Source organism: Neolamprologus multifasciatus, chromosome 3, assembly GCF_963576455.1.
Source record: "Neolamprologus multifasciatus chromosome 3, fNeoMul1.2, whole genome shotgun sequence".
Lineage (NCBI taxonomy): Eukaryota > Metazoa > Chordata > Actinopteri > Cichliformes > Cichlidae > Neolamprologus > Neolamprologus multifasciatus.
In genome coordinates this window covers 26,112,183-26,127,341 of record NC_140441.1, presented here as the reverse complement: position 1 = coordinate 26,127,341, position 15,159 = coordinate 26,112,183, and the positions used below count along the sequence as shown (strand labels likewise).

The following is a 15,159-nucleotide window of genomic DNA, read 5'->3' as shown; positions in this document are numbered from 1 at the left end:
AATATTCTCCAAAGACCCACTTCTTATTTTCTTACTAGAGTACATTTCAGAGATTGCACTTTTTTAAAGACATTGAATCAGTACTTAAACTTTTACTGGATTATTTTTCATCACTAGTATCTGCACTTCTGCTTAATTACAAAATATCTGTTGTTTTGCCACCTCTGTTGTCGCACACCCATTCATACAAGCATATTTTTCTACATCAAAGTGCAACCCGATATCACACCAAAGTATGTAATAGACACGTAGGTCTATTTGCGGATGTCACGCCTTGAGTCTCCTAAGCATCAAATGGACACACATGCAGAAGAGCTATATAGATTTAAAGCCAACAAGTCACTAGTGACCAAGGAAGGTATGAAGTACATACCAGGCTCCTTAGTAATTAATTTTTCTTTAAATGTTTTTCCATGACTTTATTTTGAATCAGCATGAAAAAAGTACCATCCTCTGCTGGTGCTGCAGCTTACTGGAGCTTCTGCGTGCATGCTTATTTCACACTTTGGTGACACAAAGTATCCACACACTGGCTTGCGTGTCTAAGAATACTCAAAACCTTTTCACACCTTTCTGCTCTGACATTCACAAGCTGCAGTTGACCTATCTTTACATCTAGCAAGTGTTCAATTTTTTTGCTTCTTTTTTTTTTGTTCTGTTAAGGAGAAAAAGAGCGCAAAAGCATGTAAGCCAGGCACAATAACAAGAAGTAGATATACTACCCACATAGCAGACAGGTTTGGCCCAGATCTGGTGTCAAGCTGGCACTGCTGGCTGACTTCTGGCATGGTAAGTGGTATGTCATCCAGATATGGGCCAGGCCTGGTGCAGATGGCACTATTTATGTGATGGCATGCCACATCTGGCCCGATTGTGGTTTGGTTTATGTGGCCCAGGCTCATAGAAAACAGGTCTGGTCCGGATCTGGCATCAAGCCGAGGAACGTCTGACTGACTGGTGTCATGGCAGGGTGTATGTCAACCAGATGTGGGTCAGGTCTGGCAATGATGGCACTATTCATGTTCCTATTTTCCTATTTTAGTTAGAAGACCCAAATGCCATGTTACAATACTATACTGCTACGGAAGCCAACATTTCAAATGCAGGTTTGTGAGGTTACACTTTATCTAAAACCTAGTGACGGTTTACTCATAGTCTAAGCAGCTTGGAAAGGAAAGTGTCTGGACTTCTTTAAGTTGCTTGAAGACTTTTCTCCTCTCCCCTCTCCTCAGCAAACCAGATCTGGGCCACCAAAGGTCCTTTAACTTTTAATGGTGTCTGATAACACCAAAACTAACAGAAAGAAAACATCACAAAACCATTTAAAGTAGATGATTTAAAAACAAATCAGTGGCGGATCTGCAATATGATTTTGGAGCATCTCACGAATAAATAGGATTAGTTTAACCAAATCATACCTCAACAGCAGGCATTCAAAATAAACACTGGAGCATCCTACCTTCAATCAATCATGTTCCTGATTGTACTTCAAAAAATCAGTTTTGAGCTAACCTTCTGCCCACATTCAGTCTACTGAAGTTGTACTGCTAAAACGTTTCACAGAAATGCACGCTGTTGACTTCTGATCAGAGAGAATAGTGACAGGTCCACAGCCATCAGCATCTGGTAGGCAGGCAGAACTAGCCAGGTCAAAGTTCAGTCATTGCAGTACTGTGAAAATCTTTACAATCTGTTGTCACTGCAGTTTATCAGGCTTACCATTACACATCAATATAACGATTAATAACTACTAATCAATTTAGAACTAGATTCTAGATTCAGACTTAACTAGAATCTAAACTTAAAATTACAATAATGAAGGGATTTGCTGTAAATGCTGCATTGCACGAGTGAAAATACTAGCAAACTGAAAACTACTTGTGGTTTATCTGTGTAAAACACATGCAGACTGCATGCACATGAATTATACACAGTGTTCCTTTTTGATGTGTGTGTTTCTTACAAATTTCAAGTGAAAGCCACAGCAGACTTGGGTGTACATTCATGCTTTGCTGCATCTTTTATCATCACTGTCACAGTTCCTGTACGCACTCGGCTGCAGCTGTGCCACTGCCAGCTTAACACATCAATAACAACCCCAAACACAGAACCCTACACAGATTTTAAGCTGGCTAAGCATGATTGCGATGCAGCACAGATGCATCTGCCTTCCCTGCTGCGGCACCAGTGATCACGCCCCGCCATGGTAATATTTCCAAATAAGTGATGCAAAGCAATTCTGACCAGTCTGTCTGTCTGTGAAGGTTCTCAGTCATCCGCGCCATTGAAGCTTAAGGAGCGTGGAAAGAAAAGCGTCTGGACTTCTTGAAGTTGCTTGAAGACGTTTCACCTCTCACCCGAGAAGCTTCTTCAGTTCTAGGGTCAAATGGTGGAGAGTCCCAGATTTAAACCTTGTGGGAGTGTCCCCAAAGAGGGACAAAATGACCCCCTAATGATTCTCTACCTAATCACATGAGATAAGGTGTGAAAATGGGTGTAGGTCACAATCAGCCACAGTTTCGGGTGAGCTCATTGTGAAACCTGGCCCCACCCTATCATGTGATTTCCTGACATAAATGGCTTCTTTTACTCCACTGTCAAACCATCTGTCCTCTCTGTTCAAAATGTGAACACTGGCATCCTCGAAAGAGTGACCTTTGACCTTTAGATGGAGATGGTCAGCCGAGTCTTGTCCCGTGGAGGTGGCTCTTCTATGTTGTGCCATGCATTTATGAAGTGGCTGTTCAGTCTTTCCTTTCCAAGCTCCTTAAACAACCAGTCAGTCATAAAAAAAAAAAGCCAGAGTCAAGGTAGACTAAATGTATTTAATACATTTAGTCTACCTTGACTAGGTGAGGTGTGGAGCCACACATGGTAAGCTCCACACCTCACCACTCGTTTTCTTCACTTTAGTTTACTTTGCAGTCGCTACTTTAAATATTGTTTACTTATTGTCCAATGTATTCTTTCTTTCTTTAATTAGTTTACTTTTTCCATCACACCTTACATTGTTTATATATGGAGTGCACACACATATTATCAAATTTCTGTTTTGTTATATTAATACATCTTTCTTTGTTTGAGTTACTTGGGGGTTAGGTTTCTCCTTCCTGGTTGGCAAAAGGTGTGGCAAAGTGCTGACTAAACCACATGGTTCCTTGCCTGGCGCGTGTTTGGAGTTTTTTAAATTGTTTTGTGTTAGTTGGCTATATGGCAGCCATTTTGTTTGAGGTTTTGTTAGTTGTTACTTTGAGTTTAGTTTATTGAGCTTTTATTGGTCTGCCTATTTACGTTTTTGGCTTTGTTAATTATCTTAGGAGACAGGGATCTCTATTTTGATCTGCATTTCCTGTGTTTCATACATCACTCAACTACAGGAATGCAGCTTTTATTAAGAACACCCTATGTTCCATGTTTTAAAGTAGCCACGCCACGAGCCCGTGGCCACTGATCTCACTCTGTGGAACACTCACCTGCCTGTCCTCCTGCCTACTGGTTTCTGGTACATCTGGAAAAACAGGTTGGCAGTTGCATGCCCTTCTCACATCCACTCACCTACAGACACCAGTGAGCCACCCTCCACACCTGTGTTACTTAGTTTCCTAATTCTCTCCCCTCTCAAATCATTAATAATTCTTTCCTTTGTTGCAGTGCCTTTGCCCAGAGACTCTTAATCACTCACACGGCTGAACCAGAGCTCCTAGATTTACACCTCATCACCATACTTGTAAATACACAATAAACTAGTGAAAACCAATCCTTGCCCTCCACACTGTTTCTCATATGGGTCCACGTTCTTTCTCTCCAGACACCTGGCCGTAACACATACAATCATAGAGGTCTGAAAGCTACACCCTGTTTATGTATCTTCGGTAAAACATGCAGACTTGGTGTAGATTTCCCTGTTTATAGCCTATGTATGAGGTCCGGTCAATAGCATTGTCTTGTTCTAACTGCTTCAGATAATCTATCACCCTCTTCCCGTAGCCACTTCCTGGATCTCGTTTCAGGGGCTCATACGTATTTTCATCACTGAGCAGTGACAAAATTTTCTCATGATAGTCTTTCTGGTTTAGCAAAACTGTGCACCCACCCGTGTCTTCCAGAAGGATGATAATGTTATTGTCATTACTAAGTAATGTGAGTGCTTTCCTCTCCTCCATGCAGATGTTGGCTTTGCATTGCACAGAAAGGCCAAAACTTATGTTCACATTTGCTCTGCTTCCACTTCCACTGCAATGTTGTTGTTTCAAATTGCTATTTCTATGGCTGTGATCATCCACAGATACTTTGATAGCAGGTGGCCTTTTGTGCCTTGCATTTAGTTTCACTTCCTCCCCTTAGATTCACGCTGGTTCCACTCCTCAAATAGCTCTCAGTGAGTTTCTGCTATCTTTCATTTGTTACTGCTCAGGTTGCACTGTGGACTCCTTCTCATTTAAAGTGTTATTTATGTATTTATTTTTAACTTTAACTTAAACTCACTCTAAAGAGCTACTTTTAAGGTTTTAGAACTGTGTCTGAGTTTGGGTTTACAATATTTTAGTCAGTAGTTTTTTTACTTGCACACAAAGAATCATCTACAATAATTACTTAGGTCAACAAGCAGAAAATAACTAAAGGACAACCACAGGAAACTATTGGGTAGTTAAAATGTGACCCTTAAAGTTTTTTGTTTGTTTGTTTGTTTGTTTCTTTAACATCGATGTGAAGGAATTTTCAGCCACTTGATCATTTGCATCCAGAAGCTTAAAATTAAAGTCAATACCAGAATAAATCATTTGGCATGGCAGAGATTTGGGAAGTTTTTCATGGGCACAATCCACTTATTCAACTCAACCCACATATTGATTTTCCATACTAATGTGTCAACATTTAAGGGGAAATAAACAGGCTTTTCTGCATTGTCATGTCATTGTCATGGTCCGGGTGAGTGGCTGTTTTTTTCCATAGAGCTGGAGTTTTGACTTCTGGGCGGCGCTACTTCATTCCATCCATGATCTGCACCTGTTTGCAATTTGGGCTGCCTGCATATAAGAGAGACTCATTGAGAAATTAGTCTTTACCAGATCTTGCACTAACCTGCATTAGTGTGAGGCCACCAAGTTGTTCCTGTGTGGCATAGTTTTTGGCATATGCTTACCTGGTGTTTTCCTCTCTTTGATTTTCAGGAATCATCCAGTTCATCATTTCACTCACCACTTCCTGATGCCGGTCTACTGTGTAATCACAGTCGCAGCACAAGCTCTTTTGGATATCTATTTACCTGCCTGACTCAAAGATTCATGGAAACACTTCCTGTGGACTATCGGGTTCTGTATACCCAGACCACTTCGACTGCCTTCCCCTCAAGTCAGCCTCCACCTGCAAAACCTGTAAGACACTCTGTTTAATTAGTCCTCTTACCTGACCAATCACCGCCATCACTGACACCCTTCTCACTGTGTTCCAGTGCCACTGATCTTCCCCGCCTGAATCACGACCCGCTCGCCGAGTCTCTCCCCCCCCCTAATTCTAGTTGACGGTTCCTTGCATAGTTCACAGCCCCATTAGTTATCACAGGTTATAGCTCATGTTTCTACTTAATAGTTTATAGCCTATGTTTCTATTTCATAGTTTAGCGCATAGCACATGTTCAGATGCATCATTCTTGCTTTGAATTATTTAGTCCACAGTAACCATTTTGTAAACTAAAGTCGCTTCTGTTAATAAAGTTGTGTTTTCATGTTCAAACCTATCTGCAGAGCCCCACAAGGGACATTAGAGAAAAAGAAATGAAGATGAACTTTTGCGAGACCTCACAAAATAGTCTGCATCCTTCAGAGGCCGCCAGCTCGAAGCTGACCTGGAGGTCGAGGTATGATGTGCCAGGAGTGTGGTATTCTTGCTGGTTCTTGTGGGCCTCAACCTCCTGGTCAGCTTTGAACTGGTGGGTAACAGACGTCTCTGAAAACGTCGGAGCACTTTTGCAAATATGTGATGTCTTGATAAACCGAGCAGATATTTGAAGTTTACACAGCTATACTCTCGCCTGAAAATATCTTAAAAGTTTATTTTGTGACCCATAAAGAGTAATTTTAAAACTAAGTAGCTGCCGCCATTGTTGGAAACTGGAATTGGCTGGGCCGCGCCAGGTTGGGCAAAAAAGGACACATTTGGAGCAGCCTTTGAATTGGGACAGCCTTCGTTGCCTGGCTGTGACTTAATCCGCCTTCAAATGTGGCCTCCATAGGATGTGGCCTATTTTGCGAGATCTCGCAAAACTTCATTTTCGTTTTTTTTTTCTCCAATGTCCATAGTGGGACTTGTACCTACTGCCTCTGTTCTGTGTCTGCTTTTTTTGTCCATTCCCCTGGTTCTGGCCAGCCGGCTGTAACATGTATAAGGTTTATTGCAAAAAAGCATTGTTACAACAAGAAAAAAATATTCCACCCCCCCAAAAAATTTCCGTACGTTTTTAGTTTAGCTTTCTTGTGGTACTAAATATATTCAAGGTGTCTCGTATTAATGTCTATATCTGAAGTGGAGACGGGCCATTTGAAACCCACGCTGTTGAAGGCATGGGCTGAACCAATGGAAATAGATCATATCAAGAAGAAAACATTATAGATATAAGGCTTTAGTTATGTCTTTATTTTGAATGTCTTAAAAAAATATGAAAAACAAATAATAAAATACAAGAGCAAAACATAAGGAAAATAGTAATCAGTAAATATCATCCCCAGAAATTGCTACTTCATTACTTCAAATCCTGCCAACTTCATTACAACTTGATACATATGCCTATAAATTTACATATTCATTTACATTAGCAGAGTTGTTGTTCTGAAAACAAGCCCAAAAGCACATTATCACTTGTGGATGTGAGGTTTGTCTCTCCAGTACCCTGGCATAGACTTATAGTGGAAACTGAGGAGTATGATCCACTGAAATGCTTCGGACCCTATTATTGAAGAGGGGAACCACCACCCCAGTTCACCAATCCAGAGTCCCTCTCCCCAATGTGCACACTATATTACAAACATGAAAAGAAAAAAAAGGGACTGATAATTTTAAAAGTTTACCACTGCCACTTAATTTGGGGTATTTTTTAGTTTTGGGGGATATTCTGGATTAAATTGGTTAGGGTTTAGTTGCTCTTTTGCCATCATTCCCCTTGATTTTGTTTATACAGAACTTTTAATTGAGCTGGAGAAAAAGCCAAAAAATTCTTCAGTAATTAATGGTAACTTGCAGATATATTTATTTTGTTTACAATACATTCGAATGTGTCTAAAAGTACATAATTACAGTGAAAAATCTCAATGTGCTATTTTACTGCTGTACAGTCAACAAGTTATTTTCCCAGTTTGACTCCAGAATAAACCATTTCATGAGCTGTGGCAGGATCTGATTTTCCTAAAAAAAGAAATAAAAATAGACAATTAATCAAAAACATTTTCCCAGCAAGATTGTAATTTAAACTGGATGAGTACGTGTTTATAAATTTTATTCAGGATTTATAAATTGTAGAAGAGAAAGTGCTAGAAAAAAGTATCTGATATATTACTTTACTTACCTTTCCTTGTCTTGGCTATCGATTTAATATTCGAGACCTGTGCATACAACAGGCTAACGTCTAAAACAAAGTCTACCACTGATTTCATAAGTAGTCCTGCTCCTAATCACATCCATCCAACCTTCACTTCACCACCACATCAACCAGAATCTACACTCCACTGTCTTAGCTTATGACATCAGTGCTGTTAAAACAATTACAGCTTCTTATGTACATCTTCAACTAACCTTATTTTGCACATCATATACATCCTTTAACTAATCTTTAGGGCTTTCTTGGACTTTACTGATACAGGTCTCGTAACATTAAACATTAGCCTTGTCACAAAGATTTATGCTTCAGTCGGCACTTTTTTCTTCATTTTTGTTAAGACGCGATAATCAACAGATGACATGACAACACTTCTACTGTAGAAGTAAGTGGAGAAAAAAATATTGCCTCTGATTGACCAGCTGTCAAAAACAGTCCTAAATTTCTCCTAACTGTTCCCAGATGGGTTTCTCCAGGAATGTATTACTGCGACACCAAGGAATAAAATACAGATTGCTGATTATTCTTTATGTGATATTAAAAAAAACAAACATTTAAAAGCAGGATTATTGTCACTGATTGTACTGTACCTGTGGAAGGTCATATTTTAACATCAGAGTAAACACAACTCTCCTCTGGTATCTTGGTCTTCTCTGTCAGAGGGATAAGACAAATGTCAAAAAACAACCAAAAAAAAAAAAAGAAAACACAATTTTCTTTATTTTCTTTAAATATTACTCGCTTTAAAAACATCTAAACCCCTAAATGTTTCCAACATAAAGTACTTACTCCTTGGAGTGGTGTTTTTAAGCTCCACCAAAGAATATGTGACATCCTCTGATTCAACTGAAATAGTGAAACAGTTATCCATTAATTAATATATTATTAAAGGTCCTACTCATTTTTATTTTCCACCGTACATACTGTGCCTTTTTCTGTGTCATTGATGTCTTTGATTGATTTGTAGAAAAAAGAGTCACATACAGAGTGAAATCAAGCCAATGGTTAAATAAATAATACAAAATAAATAGTCATATATAGCAATTTGATCATCTTCTAATACATCTAATCAGGACTTAATGTATTAAGCTCAGAGTTTACAATTTGTCAAGGAAAGAATACAGGGTGAAGGCTGACCTTGGACAGGAGAAATGTGTTGAGTTTCATCTTGCTTGGTCATGTGGTTTGTAGCAGAGTGCTGATTTTTGCGCTGAGGCCTTGAGGAATAAAAATATAACATAAATTTGTAAATGTAACAATTCCAGAAGGTTGAAAAAGGGGTGGGAAGGGTTCAACCAACCTCTTAAAGCATGAATCTGTAAAAAACAAAAAAGAAAATAATTTCAAACTGCTCTGGTGCAATGACAGTACATCTACTTCAGACTAGATGCATGAATACTTAGATCACATAATAAGGCAAAAACAAGATGGCCTCACCCTTTGACAGTTTGAAGCGACACAACAGCAGAAGAAGAATAATCAGTCCAACAATCAAAGGAGTGAGAAACAAAGAGTTTTCAGGCCCAGGCTCTGCTGTAATAAATGTTAGGTTATAATTAGATTTATGTATAAAGATTCTCCAAAATGATTTAGGGCTCTTTAATGGCACAAGAACAATACATATTCCCAATAACAGTATTTTTGTATAAACCTGAAGGTTAGAAAAATATGCTGGAACCCAACATTCTTTTCCTGTATATTGACACCTATGAAAATCTTCATATAATTATGTCACTGCATGGCAGGAATCATCATTTCCTCTTCTTTACTTTTGTGTGTGCATGTGTGTGTGTCGGGGGGGGGGGGGGGGCGGGGGGGGCAGATACTGCAGATGCTGCAGATTTGCTATCTTCACATGCATGATGTAAATCTCCTGTTCCACCATATCCATAACTGGATTGAGATCTGGTGGCTGTGAGTACACAGAGAACTCATTGTCATGTTCGAAAAACCAGTTTGTAATGATTTTAGCTTTGTCACCCAGCACGTTAACCTGCTGGAAGCATTAATTAGAAGATGGGTACACTATGGTCACAAAGGTGGATGGACATGGTCAAACACAATACTTAGTATTGTTTTCTGCAGTAGTATTCTGTGGTATATAGACAATGCTCACTTTGTACAAAGGGGACAAAAGTGTACTAAGAATATCTCTCGCACTATTACACAACCACCAGTATCCTGGACTGTTAATACAATACAGGATGGAGCTGTGCTTTTATGCTGTTAGGTCTCCACTGACCAAAAACATCTTACTTAAACCACAATATGTCGATGTGATGGTGTAACGTCTGTCAACAATTAGCAAAATTACATGCACTAAAAAAATATATATTATTTCATATTTATACTTTAAAGATACTACTGAACCTTTTAACCTTTAAATAATGTTGATGTTCTCAAAAACTACAGTATTTCTACGCAGCTAAAGTCAATTTGTAACAATGACCCAGTGGTAAACAAGAGCTATTCAAACTTTAAATATTGTACAAATATTATATTGAATATTGTCGAATTGAAAGGCTCACAACAATCTTTTGAAGGTTGTATACTCATTAACTTTCAGTCAAACTCACTGTTTTTATCAATGTTGACTGGATCACTGTAGTCTGTGTAGTAAACTGGGTTTCCTCTTCCTGCTCTGCACCTGTAGAGTCCTTCCTGTGAGACACTGATTTGTCCGTCTGAAGGAGCAGCATCTTGTGTAGTCAGGGGTTCGGAGGATTTATTACCTCTGTACCAGAAGTATTTCCATTCAGATGACAGGTTCACTGAGCAGTTCAGAGTCACTTTGCCTGCTACTGGAATGTCTCTGCTGTTAGTAGTCAGTTGGGCCTTTGGTTTAACTGCTGTTGTATGTAGAACAAAGGCAGGAAAAAAAGACATATTATTCAACATCACAATTTACAGGTCAGGATCACACTGCCCTGATCTGTGCTACCTGAGGCATGCAAGGCTATTATCTGCCTTTAAGTTAGACCTTGACCTTTTCTTCGGTGTATGATGCTCTAGCAGTATTACTTCCATTTCCTGTGACCACACATTTAAAGGTTCCAAGCAGCTTTAACACTGATGGCTTTACTTCAACCCACTCTTTCATCATTTCTGTCTTTTTTATTATCTAGTAAGTAGCCACATAATTCAATAATTATAGCATGTATTAATACAGAAGAAGAAGACGCACATGATGTTTCATCAAGTAGAAACAAAAACACATTAACAGCAATTTATGACCTTATGCTTTCTTTATGATGTTGTTTATGTTCTTATATGCTGGTCTGCAGTACGGGGGCCCCACAGGGAACTGGCACCATTTTCTCTTCACCCTCTACACTGCAGACTTCTCCATCAACTCCCCACGCTGCCACCTACAGAAGTTCTCTGACGACTCTGCCATAGTCGGCCTCATCACAGGTGAGGACGACTCAGAGTACAGACAGTGGACTCTGGACTTGTGGACTGGTGTCAGCAGAACCACCTGCTGATCAACGCCGGGAAAACCAAGGAGTTGGTGGTGGACTTCCGGAGACGCATACCCACCACACTGACACCAATGGACATTGAGATAGTGGACTCTTATAGGCACCTGGGTGTTTACCTGAATAATAAACTGGACTGGAGCCACAACACTGATGCTCTGTACAGGAAGGGTCAGAGCAGACTCTACCTGCTGAGGCGGCTGAGGTCATTTGGAGTCCAGGGAGCGCTTTTAAAGACCTCTGTGGTGGCATCCATCATTTTTACAGTGTTGTATGTTGAATCAGCAGTTTATCGGCAGCTGAGAGGAAAAGAGGTTGGATAAACTCATCAGGAAGGCCAGGTCTGTTCTGGGATACACCCTGGATCCAGTGCAGGTGGTGGGAGACAGAAGGACTCTGGCCAAAATAACATGTCTGATGGACAGAGTCTCCCACCCCATGCATGTAGATGTTGCTGAACTGCAGAGATCCACTGACAGACTGCTTCATCCTAGATGCATGAAGGAGCATTTCCGCAGGTCCTTCCTCCCTGCAGCTGTCAGACTGTACAATCAAAACTGCTCCCAACAAACATAGATGTTTACATCTGCGCTGTAACTGCAATAATTTAATCAACCGATTCGCACTACAACCTGGTTTGCCTCTTATCTGTAGTTATTTTTATTTAATTTAATAACTGTAGAGTACTCTGTTTATAGTAACCATTGTCCTTAATGTAAATATGTAAGAAAAAAATTGTGTATGTTTCTGTTCTGTGTCCTGTGTACTGTTTGTTTGTATATGTGTCTTTCTGGCTGCTGTTACAACCAAATTTCCCCTTGTGGGACAATTAAAGGATTATTCTATTCTATTCTATTCTATTCTATTCTATTCTTTATGATATTTAATTAAGCATTTTATGTCTTTAAATTCTCTGCAAAGTGCAACACTTTGTTCTTTTTAGGCTTTTAGGTCTTATGGTACTGTTGGATTGAGTTGGGCCCAGCTTTGGACCCTTTTTTCAAAAATGCAAGAAGAAAGAAATATTAGCTTATGTAGTTAGGTGGTTCAACTCACTAGATTCAATTGGCTCAAAATACTACACTAATAATAATAATAATATTGCATACACACACACAAACTTACTTAATACCAACAATGTTAAAGCTTCACTCCACTCTGTTGAAGAATATGAGTCATCTCTGCGTCGACTCTTACACATGTAGTCTCCACTGCTGGACTCAGAAACTCTGAATGTCACATCATTATTGTGTGTCCACTGTGTGGGTGTCCTGGGTCCTCTCCATTCATACTCCCACTCAGTGGTTTCACCTCCTTCCTGCACCTCACATGTCAGAGTGATCGTCTCACCTCTGAATATCTGAGGCCAGTTGGGTTGTTGTTTTACAACAACTTTATTGGAAACTGTTTACACATATTAACAGTTGAGATACAAATAGAAACATGAAATCAACACAGAAAACTTCACATTGTATGTTTGATAATCATCACTGAATGTATATTTCAAACTAAATGACTGAACTTACGAGTTTTCTTAATGGTGACATCATCACTTTTATCAGTGTAGTAAACTGGGTTTCCTCTTGTTCCTCTGCAGCTGTAGATTCCTCCTTGAGATACTCTGATATCTCTGTTTTGTTGATCTCTGATTTTACCTTCAGAGGTTCTTTGGGTTCGTCTGAACCACTCATATTTCCATCCATCAGAGCTCTGCACAGAGCAGGTCAGTGTCACACTGCCCCCTACTGGTATGATTGTTGTTCCTGCTGTCAGTGTGGCCCTGGGTCTATCTGCAGTTATGAAAAAGAAGGGAAGGAAATATGCATTGTGATCCATTAAAAAAATTAAAAATTAAAAATTAAATCTAGATTTAAACTATGTTTTAAACTATGTTTTAATGTTCTGCATTTCAGGTTCCAGAGCTCTTAATAAGATCAGTATAACTGTTTGTCTATTTTCTGGCCCGAAGAAGTCCCACTATAATCTAATGCTGAATGACACACACTGATTCGTGAAGATTCCAATTTTTGGAAGCATAAGTTTTCACCTTAAATTATTGGAAATTCATAATGTCTCTTATTTTATTTTGTGTTTGTTTTGTCATTATTTGTATCTACAATGGTACATCTAGTAATGATGGATTAAACAGTGAGGGAGTATTTAGCATGATGTTAGCATTACATGAGCAAAATAACAGGTAAAATACGGTGGTCCTGTTTGAAGCATCACGTTTCATGTATCAGGAAAAAAGTTTCAGTAGCAACATTAATTAAATCTACTTTATTATTCAGATGAGAATTTGAACAGAACAATTCATGCTATTGTTTACAGAGGACTTACCTAATGCAGTTATAGAGACAGTATTACTGTTCTTTGTTTCATGTGAGCTCTTTTTGCGACCAGAGCACTGATATTCACCGCTGTCATCCTTAGAGCTAATTTCTAATGTATAGTCTTTGTGTGTGTTGTAGCGGATTAATTCTCGACCATCCTTATTGATTTTGTATTCCCAGTCAGTGTCTTCACCTTCATTCATGTCACATATGAAGGTAACAAACTCTTGAATAACAAAACTGGACCAGCTGGGTTCAATAGCTAGCACAGCATCTAGAATCCAACACAATCACACCATTAGAAATCGGTTATTAGAAACAATCTGTGTTCGTGTTCATAAAATGTTTTTTTTTTGTTAAAATGTCAGTTATAAATAAATAAATGAATACAGAATTACAGAAAGATAAAATGCTAAAAAGTGATGCAGTATGTGGAGATAAAAAAAATCATAAATAAAATAAAACAACTGTTCAGTCACCTTGAGTGTGTCCAGTGCAGAGGAGCGTACAGAGCACTACAATAAACACAGAAACTTCAGACAGTGGTTCAAATAATCAAGTATGGCATAAATAAAACACTTGGGGTTTGACTAGTGTCTACTATGATTGGTGACATTTTATATTATGATTTTAAATGCATCAAATTATCACTGATGGAGAAACAAACCTTTCTTAGATAAACTAAACCAGCTCCACTCTGATCTGAGTCAGTGCACTAAAATCTAATCCAGTCTACAAACAACCATGTTGGTAACAAACATGAGAGTCCTCTGATCACATGACCTGAAATGGTACACATGACTGTTGCTCTGTTCTTCTTACTAAAACATGTTTATGGATCAGTATGAATCAAACAATAGAAGTCAGTGATGTACTCACAGAATAGGCCCAGCTCACAGAGCAAAGTGGCTCCCATCCTCACATCCAGCAGTGACACGTCTGAAAACATCTACAACTTTCTGTAAAGAGAGAGAGTGAAGCAGCAGCACAGCAGATACCAAAGGAAACAAAAACATTTTAACACTTCTTCTTTCAGCTTCCTTCCCTTTTTCAACAGAACTAACACACCTTAACAAGGTCTGGCCACAGCATACTGTGACATGTTTATACTGTCCTGGTACTGCACAAACTTATCAAGCAGTTTTTATCAAATGACCTGTCATACAAATATAGTGAAACTAAACAATACAAATACACCGATAATAATTTGCATTACGAAAGTATTTTTTTTGACCAGCACTAAACTTTGTTAAGTAATTAAACAGCTACAGATAAAATGACTTATATTAAACTGTGATGCTTTTTCCCCCTGCTTATTTTAATGCACTACGCAAATACAGTTAGTTAAACAATGACTGACAAGGGTGGGGTGGGTTCTAACGTATGTTATAAAAGTGTTCCAACACCCCCTTCCCCAAAGTATGAATAGTTTATTAATTTTGCATATACTTATACTTTTACAGCATACCTAGATAGTGGAAAAGTAAGAATGATTGAGATGTGCCTGCTGATATTTAAAACAAAAAAAGCATCTGATGAGGTCTCAAAGAAGGGCGAGTCAGTTAAATCAGTGACTAAAGAACATGTGATCTGCCACATAACACTGAGCTAATACTACAAATCATTGCAAAGGCTGACAGAGTCACCAAAAAAATGCAAAAAGAATGTCTTAGGAAAAACTGAAGGCAATCAGAAGAAAAAGAAAGAGAAACCTTTTAAAGAAATGAAAACTAATGCTAAAGACTTCGACCTCAGATGA

At 38.8% G+C, this 15,159-nt stretch overlaps 2 protein-coding genes across 2 annotated transcripts; both read right to left on the bottom strand.

The window, feature by feature from the left end:
* Positions 1–6,304: 6,304 nt before the first annotated feature.
* On the bottom strand, positions 6,305–12,548 carry LOC146522291 (uncharacterized). Its single transcript, XM_085153723.1, has 8 exons — positions 12,193–12,548; positions 10,165–10,437; positions 9,026–9,121; positions 8,889–8,904; positions 8,726–8,805; positions 8,378–8,434; positions 8,179–8,241; positions 6,305–7,398 (listed from the first exon to the last, which is right to left on the bottom strand). The coding sequence occupies exons 1-7, from the start codon at positions 12,266–12,268 to the stop codon at positions 8,189–8,191; spliced, it is 651 nt and encodes a 216-aa protein (XP_085009849.1). The 5' UTR covers positions 12,269–12,548; the 3' UTR covers positions 6,305–7,398; positions 8,179–8,188.
* Positions 12,549–12,570: 22 nt separating this feature from the next.
* LOC146522290 (uncharacterized) lies at positions 12,571–14,508 on the bottom strand. The gene is made up of 4 exons (XM_085154130.1): positions 14,280–14,508; positions 13,880–13,915; positions 13,408–13,674; positions 12,571–12,857 (listed from the first exon to the last, which is right to left on the bottom strand). The coding sequence occupies exons 1-4, from the start codon at positions 14,347–14,349 to the stop codon at positions 12,571–12,573; spliced, it is 660 nt and encodes a 219-aa protein (XP_085010256.1). The 5' UTR covers positions 14,350–14,508.
* Between the last annotated feature and the right edge of the window lie 651 nt (positions 14,509–15,159).